Genomic DNA, 13,499 nt, shown 5'->3' on the forward strand with positions numbered 1-13,499 from the left:
AAATCCTGAAAACCCGACTGGATTGCGGCCCTCGAGGACCGACATTGGACACCCCTGCTCTAGGTGAAAGTTTTTGAACATAGGGATCCCAAGTCCTCATAAAAAGACGAGTTCGTCTAGATCGCCGAACCTCCCATACTTCAAATAAAAGTAAACGATGCAACTGGTTCCTCAAATGCCAAATATTTGGAGATTCTTTCTGTAACCAATATTGCATAATACAATCATGCATTCCTTCTGAAATAAAAGACATCTCCCTTGACCGGCTGCCTTACCAAAAATTACTCCCCTTGGAGAACCCACAACAGGACTATCCCATAAAGAACCCAAATATAATAGGATGGCAGACCAGAAAGACAATTAAAGGGCACAGCCAAAAAGCATGAGATAATGTGCCAAGATCCTTATCACATTTAATACAAATTGGGGAATTTACCAAACCCGCAACAGTGCATTTAAAACAATTGGGTATTAATCCCCGCCCACCTCGCAAAACATAACTCTTCAAGGTAGGGAAAGAATTCTCCATACTTTCATACAAAGTGTGAAAGAGCCATTTATATAATGTGGGCTATTAATCCCCTCTAGATCCAAGAAAGAGGCTCTTCTTTCTCCAGGTTCCAGAACATCTCCCTCTTTTCGCTTCCTACTGTACTCCAAATCTCACCATATAAAGGAGAACAACTGGACCATTGGATGTTGAATCATATGGGGGAGGTGGACCATTGGATGTTGAATCATATGGGGGAGGTGGACCATTGGATGTTGAATCATATGGGGGAGGTGGGATCTGTTGTAACTCCTGTGCAAACAAAAGAGTCTTAAGGCAGAGATGTCCACAGCCAAAGTCCGAATCAACCAAAACTGTTTTTGTTGAGCTGGACTTTGGCTGTGGAAGTCTCTGCCTTACAACTCTTTTGTCTGCTCTTGTGTTTCCATTGTAAAGGTTCCCTTCCAGCTTTTCTTCAGTAACTCCTCTGCAACCATACTTCTTATTTGATATAAGACTTATAAGTATATCTTCCAGGCCTAAACACCACTAGAGCCTGTCCTTTAGCAGCAAAAATGTGGCCCTTAAATTGTCAGTGGTTGGCCAAGGTTGGTTGTTGATCATGAACAGCACTCAAAACAGCCCCCAAGCTCCATAATTCATCAAAGCAATGTTCTTAGACGTCCTTCTCTTTTCTGTGTCCTCCAATCTTTGAGCTCAGGTTGACTTTTTGAGCTTTGCAGTTGGTGAAAACTGGATGGGAGAGAAGTATCTTCTGATCTTATTTCATGAGTCCTGCTTCTTCTCCTGTTCATCCACCGCAGACAACTATATAGTCACTCCTACTTAGGGCTTATTCAAAAGAACTTGTCCATGAATTGGGAATTGACCGGTACAATCCTATATCCCTGTAGGTAGCTCTAGCTAAACTAAATCTTCTCTACCAGCTGAAGGCGGCGTTGATGAGGATCTTGATTGCCATGGAGAAGCAGGGAATCTGACCGAGGGTGTAGGCTAGGGACCGGATCGGAGCCCTCAAAGCAAAGAGGTAAGCGATGGTGTGAAGGAGGCGTGCTAGGAAGAATATTTGGAAGTGGACTTTAGCGATGGTCGGGCTGGGGTCCAGCATGCAGTAGAGGACGCCAATGAAAAGGAATGGGAAGATGCACTCCATGTCATTGCGGTGGAGTCTGTAAAGGAGAGAAGAGAAGAAAGAGGCCAAGTAAGATTAAGACAATTTGCTGTGACTGTGGCTAAGTCAGGTGCCCCTTCAGGGCCTGTCACCCAGGTACTCAAGCATTTTTCCCTGTCTGTCCCGGCGGGCTCACAATCTGCCTAATGTACCTGGGGCAATGGGGGGATTAAGTGACTTGCCCAGGGTCACAAGGAGCAGCGTGGGTTTGAACTCACAACCCCAGGGTGCTGAGGCTGTAGCCACACACTCCCCTTTCAGCATACATTACATTGAGGACTGGAGACCATGTTTTCAAGCTCTTGGAGTTCAAGGGCCACAACTGGGCACTTAAAGCATATAATTTATGCCAAAGACAGTTTCAATTTGTATAAAAGAGGAGGATCACTCATCCTGTGACCAATGACTGGGAGATAACAGGCACTCTCTCCCTGTGTCCATCCCCAATGCTTTAGAGCAGTGGTTCCAAAACCTGTCCTGGGGGACCCCCAGCCAATCAGGGTTTCAAGATATCCCTAATGAATATGCATGAGAGAGATTTGCATACCTGTCACTTCCATTATATGCAAATCTCTCTCATGCATATTCATTAGGGATATCTTGAAAACCTGACTGGCTGGGGGTCCCCCAGGACAGGTTTGGGAACCACTGCTTTAGAGCAATGGTTCCCAACCCTGTCCTGAAGGACCACCCGGCCAATCGGGTTTTCAGGATAGCCCTAATAAATATGCATGAGAGAGATTTGCATACCTGTCACTTCCATTATATGCAAATCTCTCTCATGCATATTCATTAGGGATATCTTGAAAACCTGACTGGCTGGGGGGGTCCCACTGGGGGTTCCCAAACCTGTCCTGGGGGTTTTCAAGGTATCCCTAATGAATATGCATGAGAGAGATTTGCATACCTGTCACTTCCATTATATGCAAATCTCTCTCATGCATATTCATTAGGACTAGCCTGAAAACCCGACTGGCCTGCTGGTCCTCCAGGACAGGGTTGGGAACCACTGCTTTAGAGCCTTGGTATTCACTTTCAGTCCTCCAGAGCTGCCAAGAGGTCGGGTTTTCAGGTATGCATGAGAGCTATTTGCATGCCTTCTATCTACTTTGTATGAAAATAGCTCTCGTGCATTTTCATTATGGATATCCTAAAAAGCCAGCCCATTGGCAGCCCTCGATGACTGGAAGGGAATACCACTGCCTTAGAAGTGACAGATTGGAGAATGACTCAATTTCCACGTCCCATCCCCATGAGTTTGTTGCTGTCCTTGTCCCGTTCCTGTAAGCTCTGCCTTAACCACACAAACCTTGAACATTTATGATTTTAAAGTGCTTGAGGCTTGTGCAGATGAGGACGGAGCTTGCAGGAATGGAGCGGGGACAGGAAAAGAAATCGAGGGGATGGGGAAAAATTTGTCCCCGTGTCATTCTCTATGACAGACTCTGTATCCCTGTGCCCATTTCCTGAATCCTCCATTCTCCTAGGACAAGCAGGATGAGTCAGCCACATATGGTTGTGTGGCTGACTATCCTGCTGTCCACGGAGAACCTACGTTACAGGTAAGTAACTACACTTTCTCCTAGGACAAGCAGGATGAGTCAGCCACACAACCATATGTGGTTGATTATCCTGCTGTCCACGGAGAACCTACGTTACAGGTAAGTAACTACACTGTCCCCATTGCCCTAGAAGTGAGAAACTCTGTATCCCTGTACCCATAACCCTCAGCCCTCCAGCCCCGGATGACAGGCTCTGTTTGCCTGCATCCATACCCTGCTCTCCGGTCCCCAGTGTCCATCAAGTGACGAGCACTGTATTCCTGCGTCCATCCCCTGGACCTTCCAGTCCTTGTTCCCTTCTGCTGCCCTCTTACCTCCTGCATCGCTCTACATCTGGGTCCTTACGGCAATATTTCAGTCCTCCGTGTCTTACAGCATCCTCAGGATTGGCAAATGCCTGAAAACAGAAACACAGAGACAGACCAGTCAGAATAATCTCATTAAACAGAAAAACTCATTACAGGGCCGCCATTCCCAGAATGCTTTGCAGAGGACATCAGAAAAGAAGCATTAGAAGGCGTCCTGATGTTAAGTTAACATAGGGGGGTGTCAGAAGGCTTCTTTCTGTATAAGAATAGCATCACCGTATACTTAGGAAGAGGGCCCAGGGAGCCAAGACCTTAAAGAATTGAAATTACATTACATAACATTTCTAGACCGCAAAACCTCTCGGATCGATGCGGTTCACAAAAGATGGAAAACTGGGCATTCCCAGCGATCTACAGATTAGGCATTAACCATTTTTAATTCTCTAAAAACCTTGTAAATATTATTGATTTTAATAATTTTCTGAAATGTATATAAGAGCAAGACCTTGTGAATAAAGAATGTAACTCCCTATTCCAGTTCACTGCCTGATAAGCAAGTAGGCCCTGTTGGAACTTCTTGTGAGTACAACCTCGAACCGAAGATGTGCTGCATAACGGCTAGAGAATGACATGGTGACAAAATTCGTCACCGTTCCCGTCCCCGCGGATAACCGCGGGAAATAATCCCATGTCATTTTCTAGTGTCTATTTCAACCTCGGTCCTTCTACACCAGCATTCTTCTAAGCAAAGCTTGCGGGTCAGTGGTTGTGCCCAATTATATTCTGATTCTTCCCTCTCTCCTTAAAGAATGACATGAAGATGGTTTCCCGCGGGGACGGGAACGGTGATGAATTAACGGCCGATTTGCTTTGAACAAAGTAAATCGTTCTAATAGATATTCAGGTGCCTGAGCATATAAGGTTTTAGAACAGAATATCCCCAATTTGAACAGCACACGGGCTTCAAATAGGAGCCAATGGAGCTCTCTAGAATAAATGTAATATGGTCCGATTTCAATCTAACTGTGTCTGTACGGTGTCCGGCAAGGTGGACAGAGTTACAATAGGCCAAGGTGCTGAGTATCAGGGATTGAACAAGAGCTCTGGATGCCGTGGGTTCAAAATTTGCTTTAATAGTATGCAACTTCCACAAAATGAAAAAAAAAAAAAAATACAGGTAAATGCTTTCAAGGACAGTACAGGGTACGGTACAGGGATTCAAACAGAGACTGGATGGATTCCTGAGGGATAAAGGGATCATGGGATACTGAGAAAGCTAACCAGAAAATAAATGTAGAAACCCAACCAGGTCGTGCAGGTGCAAGACCGGAGGGCTAGGACTTTGATAGGAAGATAGGACTCAATTAGGAAACCGAGGTGGCATGGGGGCCCCTTCTGGTGATTTAGACAGGTCGTGACCTGTTTGGGCCGCCGCGGGAGCGGACTGCTGGGCAGGATGGACCTATGGTCTGACCCGGCGGAGGCACTGCTTATGTTCTTATGTTCTTATGACAGATTTCCATCTAAATATACTCCCAGGATTTTGATTTCCGATTCAATGGGGCACTTGACATCTGATCTCACCACAAGTGCCTCCTCAGTCCACATCCTTAATAAATCTAATCTCTCTCTCTCTTCTTTGAAGTGGTGGCTCTGGAAGAAAGTGTCTGGTTTCTTCTTGGATGAAATGGAAAAAAAGATTTGGAGATGTGATGTCATGCGGAAACTACAGCTAGAGATAGGAGGGAAATTTTAATGTATTTATTTATTTATGTATAATATACTGGCACATATGGCCTAAGTGGTTTACATTCAGGTACTCCAGCATTTTCCCCTGTCTGTCCCATTGGGCTCACACTCTATCTAATGCAACTGGGGACAATGGGAGATTAAGTGGCTTGCCAAGGTTCACAAGGCGCAGCGTGGAATTTGACCCCACAACCTAAGGGTGCGGAGGCAGCATCTCTAACCACTGCAACAAAACAAGGAGAGAGGGAGGTCCCAACCTAAACTGCAGTGAAAAACCAACCGAGAGCAAACAAAAACAAAACTGCAGATCTGTACAAGACGTAGGGAAAATTTATTGTGACAAAATAATTATATGCAAACCCTTTTACCAATCAAGGGACCCGACACGGTCCGTGTTTCGGACAAACCTTCGTCGGGGGTCCATGGTGAAAAAGGGGAATAACAAAAAAAGTCACAAAAAATTTTTGTAGAGTAGCAGCAAGGTTTGAGTGACGTCAAGGTTCACTAACTGTAAAAAGCCATCGCAAACCTACTGAGATCACACGCGCATACCCACAGAGCTTCACTCCTTGCACACAGCACCCCAGGCAGTTCCTGTATAAAGAACATAAGATTTGCCAAACTGGGACAGACCGAAGGTCCATCAAGCCCAGCAGTGGCCAACTCAGGTCCCAAGTACCTGGCAAGATACCAAGGAGCAAAACAGATTTTATGCTGCTTTCCCTAGGAATAACCAGTGGATTTTCCCAAGTCCATCTCAAGAATGGCCTATGGACTTCCCTTTCAGGAATTTAGCCAAACCTTTTTTTAAACCCTGCTAAGCTAACTGATTTTACCACATTCTCCAACAACGAACTCCAGAGTTTAATTTGCACATTGTGTGAAGAAATATTTTCTCCGTTTTGCTTTAAATCTACTACTTAGTAGCTTCAGCGCATGTCCCCCTAGTCCTAGTATTTTTTGGAAAGAGTGAACGAGCGATTCACATCTACCCTTTCCACTCCACTCAGCATTTTATAGACCTCTATCATATGGTTCATAGACAACGGTGCGAAAGACAAAAGCGTGCGCCAACAATTGAGCGCAGCGTGGAGGCACGCGCCGCACAAAATTACAGTTTTTAGGGGCTCCGACGGGGGGGTTTTGTTGGGGAACCCCCCGCTTCCGCGCTGCGCTCAATTGTCTGGGCGCGCCTTTGTCGCGGCACGCTTTTGACCTGACACCCTATCATATCACCCCTGAGCTGTGTCTTCTCCAAACTGAAGAGCCCTAGCTGCTTTAGCCTCTCCTCGTAGGGAAGTCAACCCATCCCTTTTATCACTGTCAACCTTCTCTATACCTTTTGTAATTCTGCTATGTCTTTTCTGAGATACGGCAACCAGAATTGCACACAGTATTCAAGGTGCGGCCGAACCATAGAGCGATACAAGGGCATTATAATATTTTCATCTTTGTTTTCCATTCCTGGGACTGTCTGCCAAGTCTCTTCCCTGAAGAAGCCCTTTCTGGAAACGTCAATCGCTCCTCCTAAACTTACTTGCTCCACTTCATCACTGACGCTGAAACCGTGGATTGAAGACAAAGTTTTATTTTATTTTTCTTTCCAGCTTATGATTTATCTTTAATCTTATCTATTGTTTTGCCTTTTGTCTTTGTTTTGTTCTATTTCTATCATTTAAATTTCTCCAGAATTCTACTGTTCAACGGCTCCCCCTTCTGCTTCTATTCCTTTCTCTCCTCTCTTCTACCTTCCAAAGTATTTAGATCAATGCTGTCTTGTTAAAATGTTTATTTTATTTTTATTTTTCCTCTAACTCTACTTTTCACTTCTCTATTACCCTCCAGGTACTTTAGTTAGATTGTGAGCCTTCGGGACAGTAAGGGAATTTTTCAAGTACCTTTCTTATTTCTAATCTTAATGTATATTTTCTGTAAACCGCTTAGAACCTAACGGATGGAGCGGTATATAAGAAATAAATTACATTACATTACATTCCTTTCCTGATAATTCTAACATTCTATTTGCTTTCTTAGCAGCCATCGTACATTGAGCTGAGGGTTTCAATGTATCCTCCACAATGACACCTAGATCCTTTTCCTGGGCAGTGACTCCTAACACAGAACCCAGTTGTCACATAGGTATAGTTTGGGTTCCTCTTTCCCACATGCATCACTTTGCACCTGCTCGCATTAAACGTCAGTCTCACAAGGTCCTCTTGCAATTTTTCAGAGTAGTGAAGACGCAGGGGGATTGCGAAGATCTACAACGTGACATAATCAGGCTCGAGGAATGGGCACCGACATGGCAGATGAGGTTCAACGTGGATAAGTGTAAAGTGATGCATGTCGGTATTAAAAATCTCAAGCATGAGTACAGGATGTCCGGGGTGGTACTTGGAGAGATCTCCCAGGAAAGGGATTTAGGAGTGCTGATAGACAAGTCGATGAAGCCGTCTACACAATGTGCAGTGATGGCGAAAAGGGCGAACAGAATGCTAGGAATGATAAAGAAGGGGATCACGAACAGATCAGAGAAGGTTATCATGCCGCTGTACTGGGCCATGGTGCGCCCTCACCTGGAGTACTGCGTCTAGCACTGGTCGCCGTACATGAAGAAAGACACGGTACTACTCGAGAGGGTCCAGAGAAGAGCGACTAAGATGATTAAGGGGTTGGAGGAGCTGCCGTACTGCGAAAGATTAGAGAAACTGGGCCTCTTCTCCCTCGAAAAGAAGAGACTGAGAGGGGAGATGATCGAAACATTCAAGGTACTGAAGGGAATAGACTTGGTAGATAAAGACAGGTTGTTCACCCTCTCCAAGGTAGAGAGAACGAGAGGCCACTCTCTGAAGTTGAAAGGGGATAGATTCCGGACAAACGTAAGGAAGTTCTTCTTCACCCAGAGAGTGGTGGAAAACTGGAACGCTCTTCCGGAATCTGTTATAGGGGGAAACACCCTCAAGGGATTCAAGACAAAGTAGATAAAGACAGGTTGTTCACCCTCTCCAAGGTAGAGAGAACGAAAGAGCACTCTCTAAAGTTAAAAGGGGATAGATTCCGTACAAACGTAAGGAAGTTCTTCTTCACCCAGAGAGTGGTGGAAAACTGGAACGCTCTTCCGGAATCTGTTATAGGGGGAAACACCCTCAAGGGATTCAAGACAAAGTAGATAAAGACAGGTTGTTCACCCTCTCCAAGGTAGAGAGAACGAAAGAGCACTCTCTGAAGTTGAAAGGGGATAGATTCCGTACAAACGTAAGGAAGTTCTTCTTCACCCAGAGAGTGGTGGAAAACTGGAACGCTCTTCTGGAGTCTGTCATAGGGAAAAAAAAACCCTCCAGGGATTCAAGATAAAGTTAGACAAGTTCCTACTGAACAAGGACGTACGCTGGTAGGACTAGTCTCAGGGCGCTGGTCTATGACCAAAAGGGCCACCGCGTGAGCGGACTTCTGGGCACGATGGACCACTGGTCTGACCTAGCAGCAGCAACTCTTATGTTCTTATATTCACAATCCTCTTGCGATTTAACATCTTTAAACAACTTTGTGCCATCAGCAAATTGAATTATCTCACTAGTCATTCCCATCTCTAGATCGTGCCGCTACTGAGACTCACACATGGATCTTCCTCAGCGCACCTCATTCCTGCCCTGCAACATGCCTTCCCCCCTACATTATTCCAATTAGGTCAAAACACCTCACCTCTGCCACTCAGCAGCTTCTGCTATTCAAATACTGAGATTCACCCTATACACACAAACAGCGCTCTGCCAATGCACCTCACTCCTGCCCCCACAGTACCTCATGCACGTCCAGCACTGAGACCCCACCAACACCACCAAACACACATACACACACACAGAATTTTCTCAATGCACCTTACTCCTTCTCTATTGCTCCCCCCTGTTACTTACTACACTTCTCCCTCCGTATTCGTGGTTTCAGCTATTGTGGTTTCAATTATTCACGGTTTTTAGCTTGCTGGCTCCTCCCCCCAAATGACATCAGCTTGCATAGAGAAATCGCTGATTCCAAGCGTTTACAGAGAAAATCGCTGATTCCCAGCACTTTCTTCACCGTGTTTTGCCTCTCCTTCAGGAAAAGGCCAGATCTCCCACCATGTTATTCGCGGTTTTATCCTATGCACGATGTTTTTTTAATAGAAAACAGCAACTAACATATGAAAAAGTTATTCATGGTTTTTCGGTATTTGCGGTTCTGTTAATCCCCTATCGCAGCGCATACGGAGGGAGAAGTGTAATCTCTAGTGTTGTACAGTATCTCTAAGTAAATGTAACTTAAGTAAAAGTGTTGATACTTTTTATTTGTAAAGAAGTACAGGATAACATTTGTTACTTTTACATTTACCGAAGTACAGTAAAACCTTGGTTTGCCAGCATAGTTCGTTCCAGAAGCATGCTTGTAATCCAAAATACTCATATATCAAAGCGAATCTCCCCATAAGAAATAATGGAAACTCAGGCAATTCGTTCCACAACCCAAAAACTTGAATACAAAATACTATGTGTACTCGCATTGCAAAACTTTGCAAAATGAACAGTCAGCGTCAGAGAGAGAAAGAACCATCGGCTCATTTGTGATCTCTGTATACTGTATTTGTATTGCAAGACCTTGCTTGTATATCAAGTTAAAATTTAATAAAATATTTTGCATGTCTTGCAAAACACTTGCAAACCAAGTTACTTGGAAACCAAGGTTTTACTGTAATAATTTTGCCAATTTTTACTACTTTTACCTAGTTACATTCGATGCTTCCAGACGGGAGATGTTCATGACAATTCCTCAGTACACCGAATGAAAGAGCCGAACTGGGAACAGGATTTTGCTCTCGCAAAGCTCATCATGCAAACAGCGGATCATTTCATCTTCAAAGTTGCTGTTCGGTGAATAGAGCCTATAACCGTGTATCTCAAACTGTGCGTCTCCTGAGATTTCAGATGTGCCGCGGTACGCTGGGGAGGAGGAGAGGCGCCGGCTGACTGATACAGGACGCGCCTCTCGTGGCAAAAGGCACGCCCTGTAGGCAATCAGTGGGCGCCAGACCGATCCTTCTCTCTGGCACCCCCCACTGGCGTCTCAGGGCCCGCCTGGAGGGCCTTCACCCACATGCGGACATCGACATGATAATGTCACGCATGGGTGTGATGTCATCACGGCGATATCCGCGCACTTCCAGGTGCCTCGAGCCACGGCCTCTGCTTTCAGTGTGTCACAGCTCGAGAAAGTTGGCTAGGCACTGGCCTATAAGAACAGCGGAGTTGCCTGTGTTTGAACTGCTCAGATGAGCTGGGCCACTTTAAAGCGGAGATGAAGCTGAAGCTCGTTGAAATTCTTCATGAAGACATTGTACTTTCACTTTTTACTCAAAAAGCATATTATTTTAGGCACTTTGTACTTTGACTTGAATACACTTTTGATTTGTTTTTCATTATATTTTTTACTTTGACTTAAGTACTTTAGACAACACTGCTAACCCTCTCTCCTACACACAATTCTGCAAATGAACCTCATTCCTGCCCTGTAGCATTCTCTTCCCCCTGTTATTTTAACACTGATTCCTCTCACACATGGCTCTGCTAAAAGCCTCGTTCCTGCCCTGCAGTACCCCCCTATTGTTCCAGCCCTGAGATTTTGCCCATCTGCAAACACAGCTCTTCCAATGCACCCCACTCCTGCCACACAGCAATAGCTGCTGCTCAAGAACTGAGATTGCCCTACACAGAGTTTAGTCAATGCACCTCACGCCTGCCCTGTAGCGTCCCCAGCACCAGTACCGAGACCCTCGCACACAGCTCATTTAATACGCCTCACTTCTGTCTTTCACCGTCTCTTGTAATTTCAATACTAAACCTTCTCACGCACACAACTCTGCCAATGCACCTCACACTTGTCCTGCAGCATTCCCTGTTCTTTTAACGCCGACTCCCTCTCACACATACTTCGTCGCAGTTCTGCAGCGCCCCCTGCTGTTCCAGCCCTGAGACCTCACCCAGCCACAGACACAGTTCTGCCCCCCCCCTTTATTCCTGCTCTATAGCAGCACCTGATGTTCTAGCCCTGAGATCCAACAACTCAAGTCTACCAGCGCACCTCGGTCGTGCTGTGCAACCGAACCTGCTATCCCAGCCTCGCTTACCTTTCTGCGCAGCCGAAGCTGGCCGGTGAGAATGGCCAGTAGGTACATCTTGATGACTAGTAGCGTAGCATAGAGGACAAAAGAGGAAAAGGCCTCGTTCCTGAGCTCTAAACTCATGGTGCCAGGAGGGAGATGGAGCTAGAACCGACAGGAGCTGAGAGAGATTCTTAACAGGGCAAGGTGATCGAGTGCTTGCTATATAACCCCCCTCGGGTCTGTCTACATGCTCGGAAATACAGTCACATCAGCTGTCACGGATTTTCCCCAGCAGGAATGGGAAACGTGAAGTGACTTGTCTGGGCTTCCTCTTCTACAACGTGGGCCTGGACAACTCCCAGCTGAAGACGAGGAACAAGAACCCATAAAAACACCAACCGATTTCCCCAGTGCTGTCCAGGATTGTGGCACAAGGAAGGGATGAACAGGTAGGAATGAGGTGTTCAACTTACCATTCCCTGGGTGGCCCAAACATGCCCCTGAGGGCCTGGGGAGGATATCATTGTCATGTCAAGAGTAACATCTACTGGCCGGATTTTTTTAAAAGAGTCCTTAATGTTGGGGTTCCTGAAGCAACCTTAGTCCTGGACTGTTATCACAATGACCAGGCGAGTAATGTTGTGGAGAAGACAGGGGAACCATAAGATGGGGGTCAGTCCTATGGCCAGATCCAAAGTTTGCAGCTCTGAGGCTCTAAGAGCTCTCTCTGGTCACACATCAGCACTTTCTAAATCTTTCCGAGAGAAAGGATAGATTGTGCTCTCGTTAATGTTTAATATACAGATGTCAATACAGTGTAATTATTTTGGGAACAGAGGTGTTAACCAAGGGTGTGCTCTGTCTGTACTTCATTCCTGATTAGGTCTGGTTGCAAGAAGGAGCTGGTCTGCAGGGGAAATATATTCCTGAAGCCATTGAAAAGGAGGCTATATGAGCGAATGGAGATGGCAGCTGGTGGGCGGCTTTGGTTTTCACGCCCTTCTGGAATACGATAAGTTAAATGTGTTCAAAGAAGAAATCTGTGGAGCTTTCAGGAGCTCCCTGTTTTGTGAAAATAAAGGTGAGAAAGCCTTGGCTACGGGAAAACACATCCTGAGCTTGGTGGGCTAGTGTCACTCTGCAGTAAAAAGAGTGCAAACAGCGCAAGATCTGCACTGGGAGTCCTGAGCGAGCCATACATTAGAGAATGATCTGGGATCTATCTCCATTCCTGTCCTGCCCATGCCCCATCGCTGCAAGCTCTGTCCTCATCTGCACAAGCCTCCAGCACTTATGATTTGTTTGAGGCTTATGCAGATGAGGACAGAACTAGTAGGGATGGGGCGGGGCAGAACTGATCCCAATTTTGTCCCCGTGTCATTCTCTACCATACATCACATACGTCTTCCTTACTTCCATTGCTTTCAGTGAAAGTAAAACCCGGTTGTCTTAATACGTCCTCCTTTTTTAAGAAGCCATATGGTAACCCTACCAAGGGGTAGCTACTGATACACACAGACAACATCTGAACAGATCATTAATACACAAGGTCCTCAGGTACACATTTTTTTAAAAAACAGACACACACATTCTGAGCTTTGTGGTCCTGTGTCCCTCTGCAGTAAATAAAAGTAGCAGGTATGGCTGTGAATATAGGCTCTGAGACATGAAGAGATTGGATTAACATTGGTGTGTGTGAGTCAGCAGATGAGTTTGGAGGAAACATGTGGATAAAAATGTGCCATGTTGCCCCATCATGTCAGCTTCCCTGGTGGAGGAGGAAAAGGGTGGGGATGTTTATCGGAACCGAGGTCATCCAGAAAGCTAAAGTTTCACTAACTGGTCAATCTGTATGACCCGTCCGCCAGCCTGGCAGCTTTCAGATGAGTTGGGCTGGATCTGGCAGAGCTTCCAAATGACCCGGTTCTGGGAGGCAGATTTGGGGCCAGTCCCGGCTTTCCGACAACCTCATCCTAACCCAGGGGTAGGGAACTCCGGTCCTCGAGAGCCGTATTCCAGTCGGGTTTTCAGGATTTCCTCAATGAATATGCATGAGATCTATTTG

The 13,499-nt window shown here is 45.7% G+C and overlaps 1 protein-coding gene across 2 annotated transcripts; it reads right to left on the bottom strand.

Annotated features, from left to right (window-relative positions):
- Window positions 1-12,161, bottom strand: LOC117346829 (prostaglandin E synthase-like). Of its 2 annotated transcripts, none has more exons than XM_033916969.1 (3): window positions 11,908-12,161; window positions 3,559-3,641; window positions 1-1,680 (listed from the first exon to the last, which is right to left on the bottom strand). In XM_033916969.1, the coding sequence occupies exons 1-3, from the start codon at window positions 11,962-11,964 to the stop codon at window positions 1,431-1,433; spliced, it is 390 nt and encodes a 129-aa protein (XP_033772860.1). In that variant the 5' UTR covers window positions 11,965-12,161; the 3' UTR covers window positions 1-1,430. The 2 variants fall into 2 exon arrangements, with proteins under 2 accessions (XP_033772860.1, XP_033772859.1); XM_033916968.1 differs by lacking the exon at window positions 11,908-12,161 and adding an exon at window positions 11,459-11,584.
- Between the last annotated feature and the right edge of the window lie 1,338 nt (window positions 12,162-13,499).

The sequence above is a fragment of the Geotrypetes seraphini genome, chromosome 12 (genome assembly GCF_902459505.1).
Source record: "Geotrypetes seraphini chromosome 12, aGeoSer1.1, whole genome shotgun sequence".
NCBI lineage: Eukaryota > Metazoa > Chordata > Amphibia > Gymnophiona > Dermophiidae > Geotrypetes > Geotrypetes seraphini.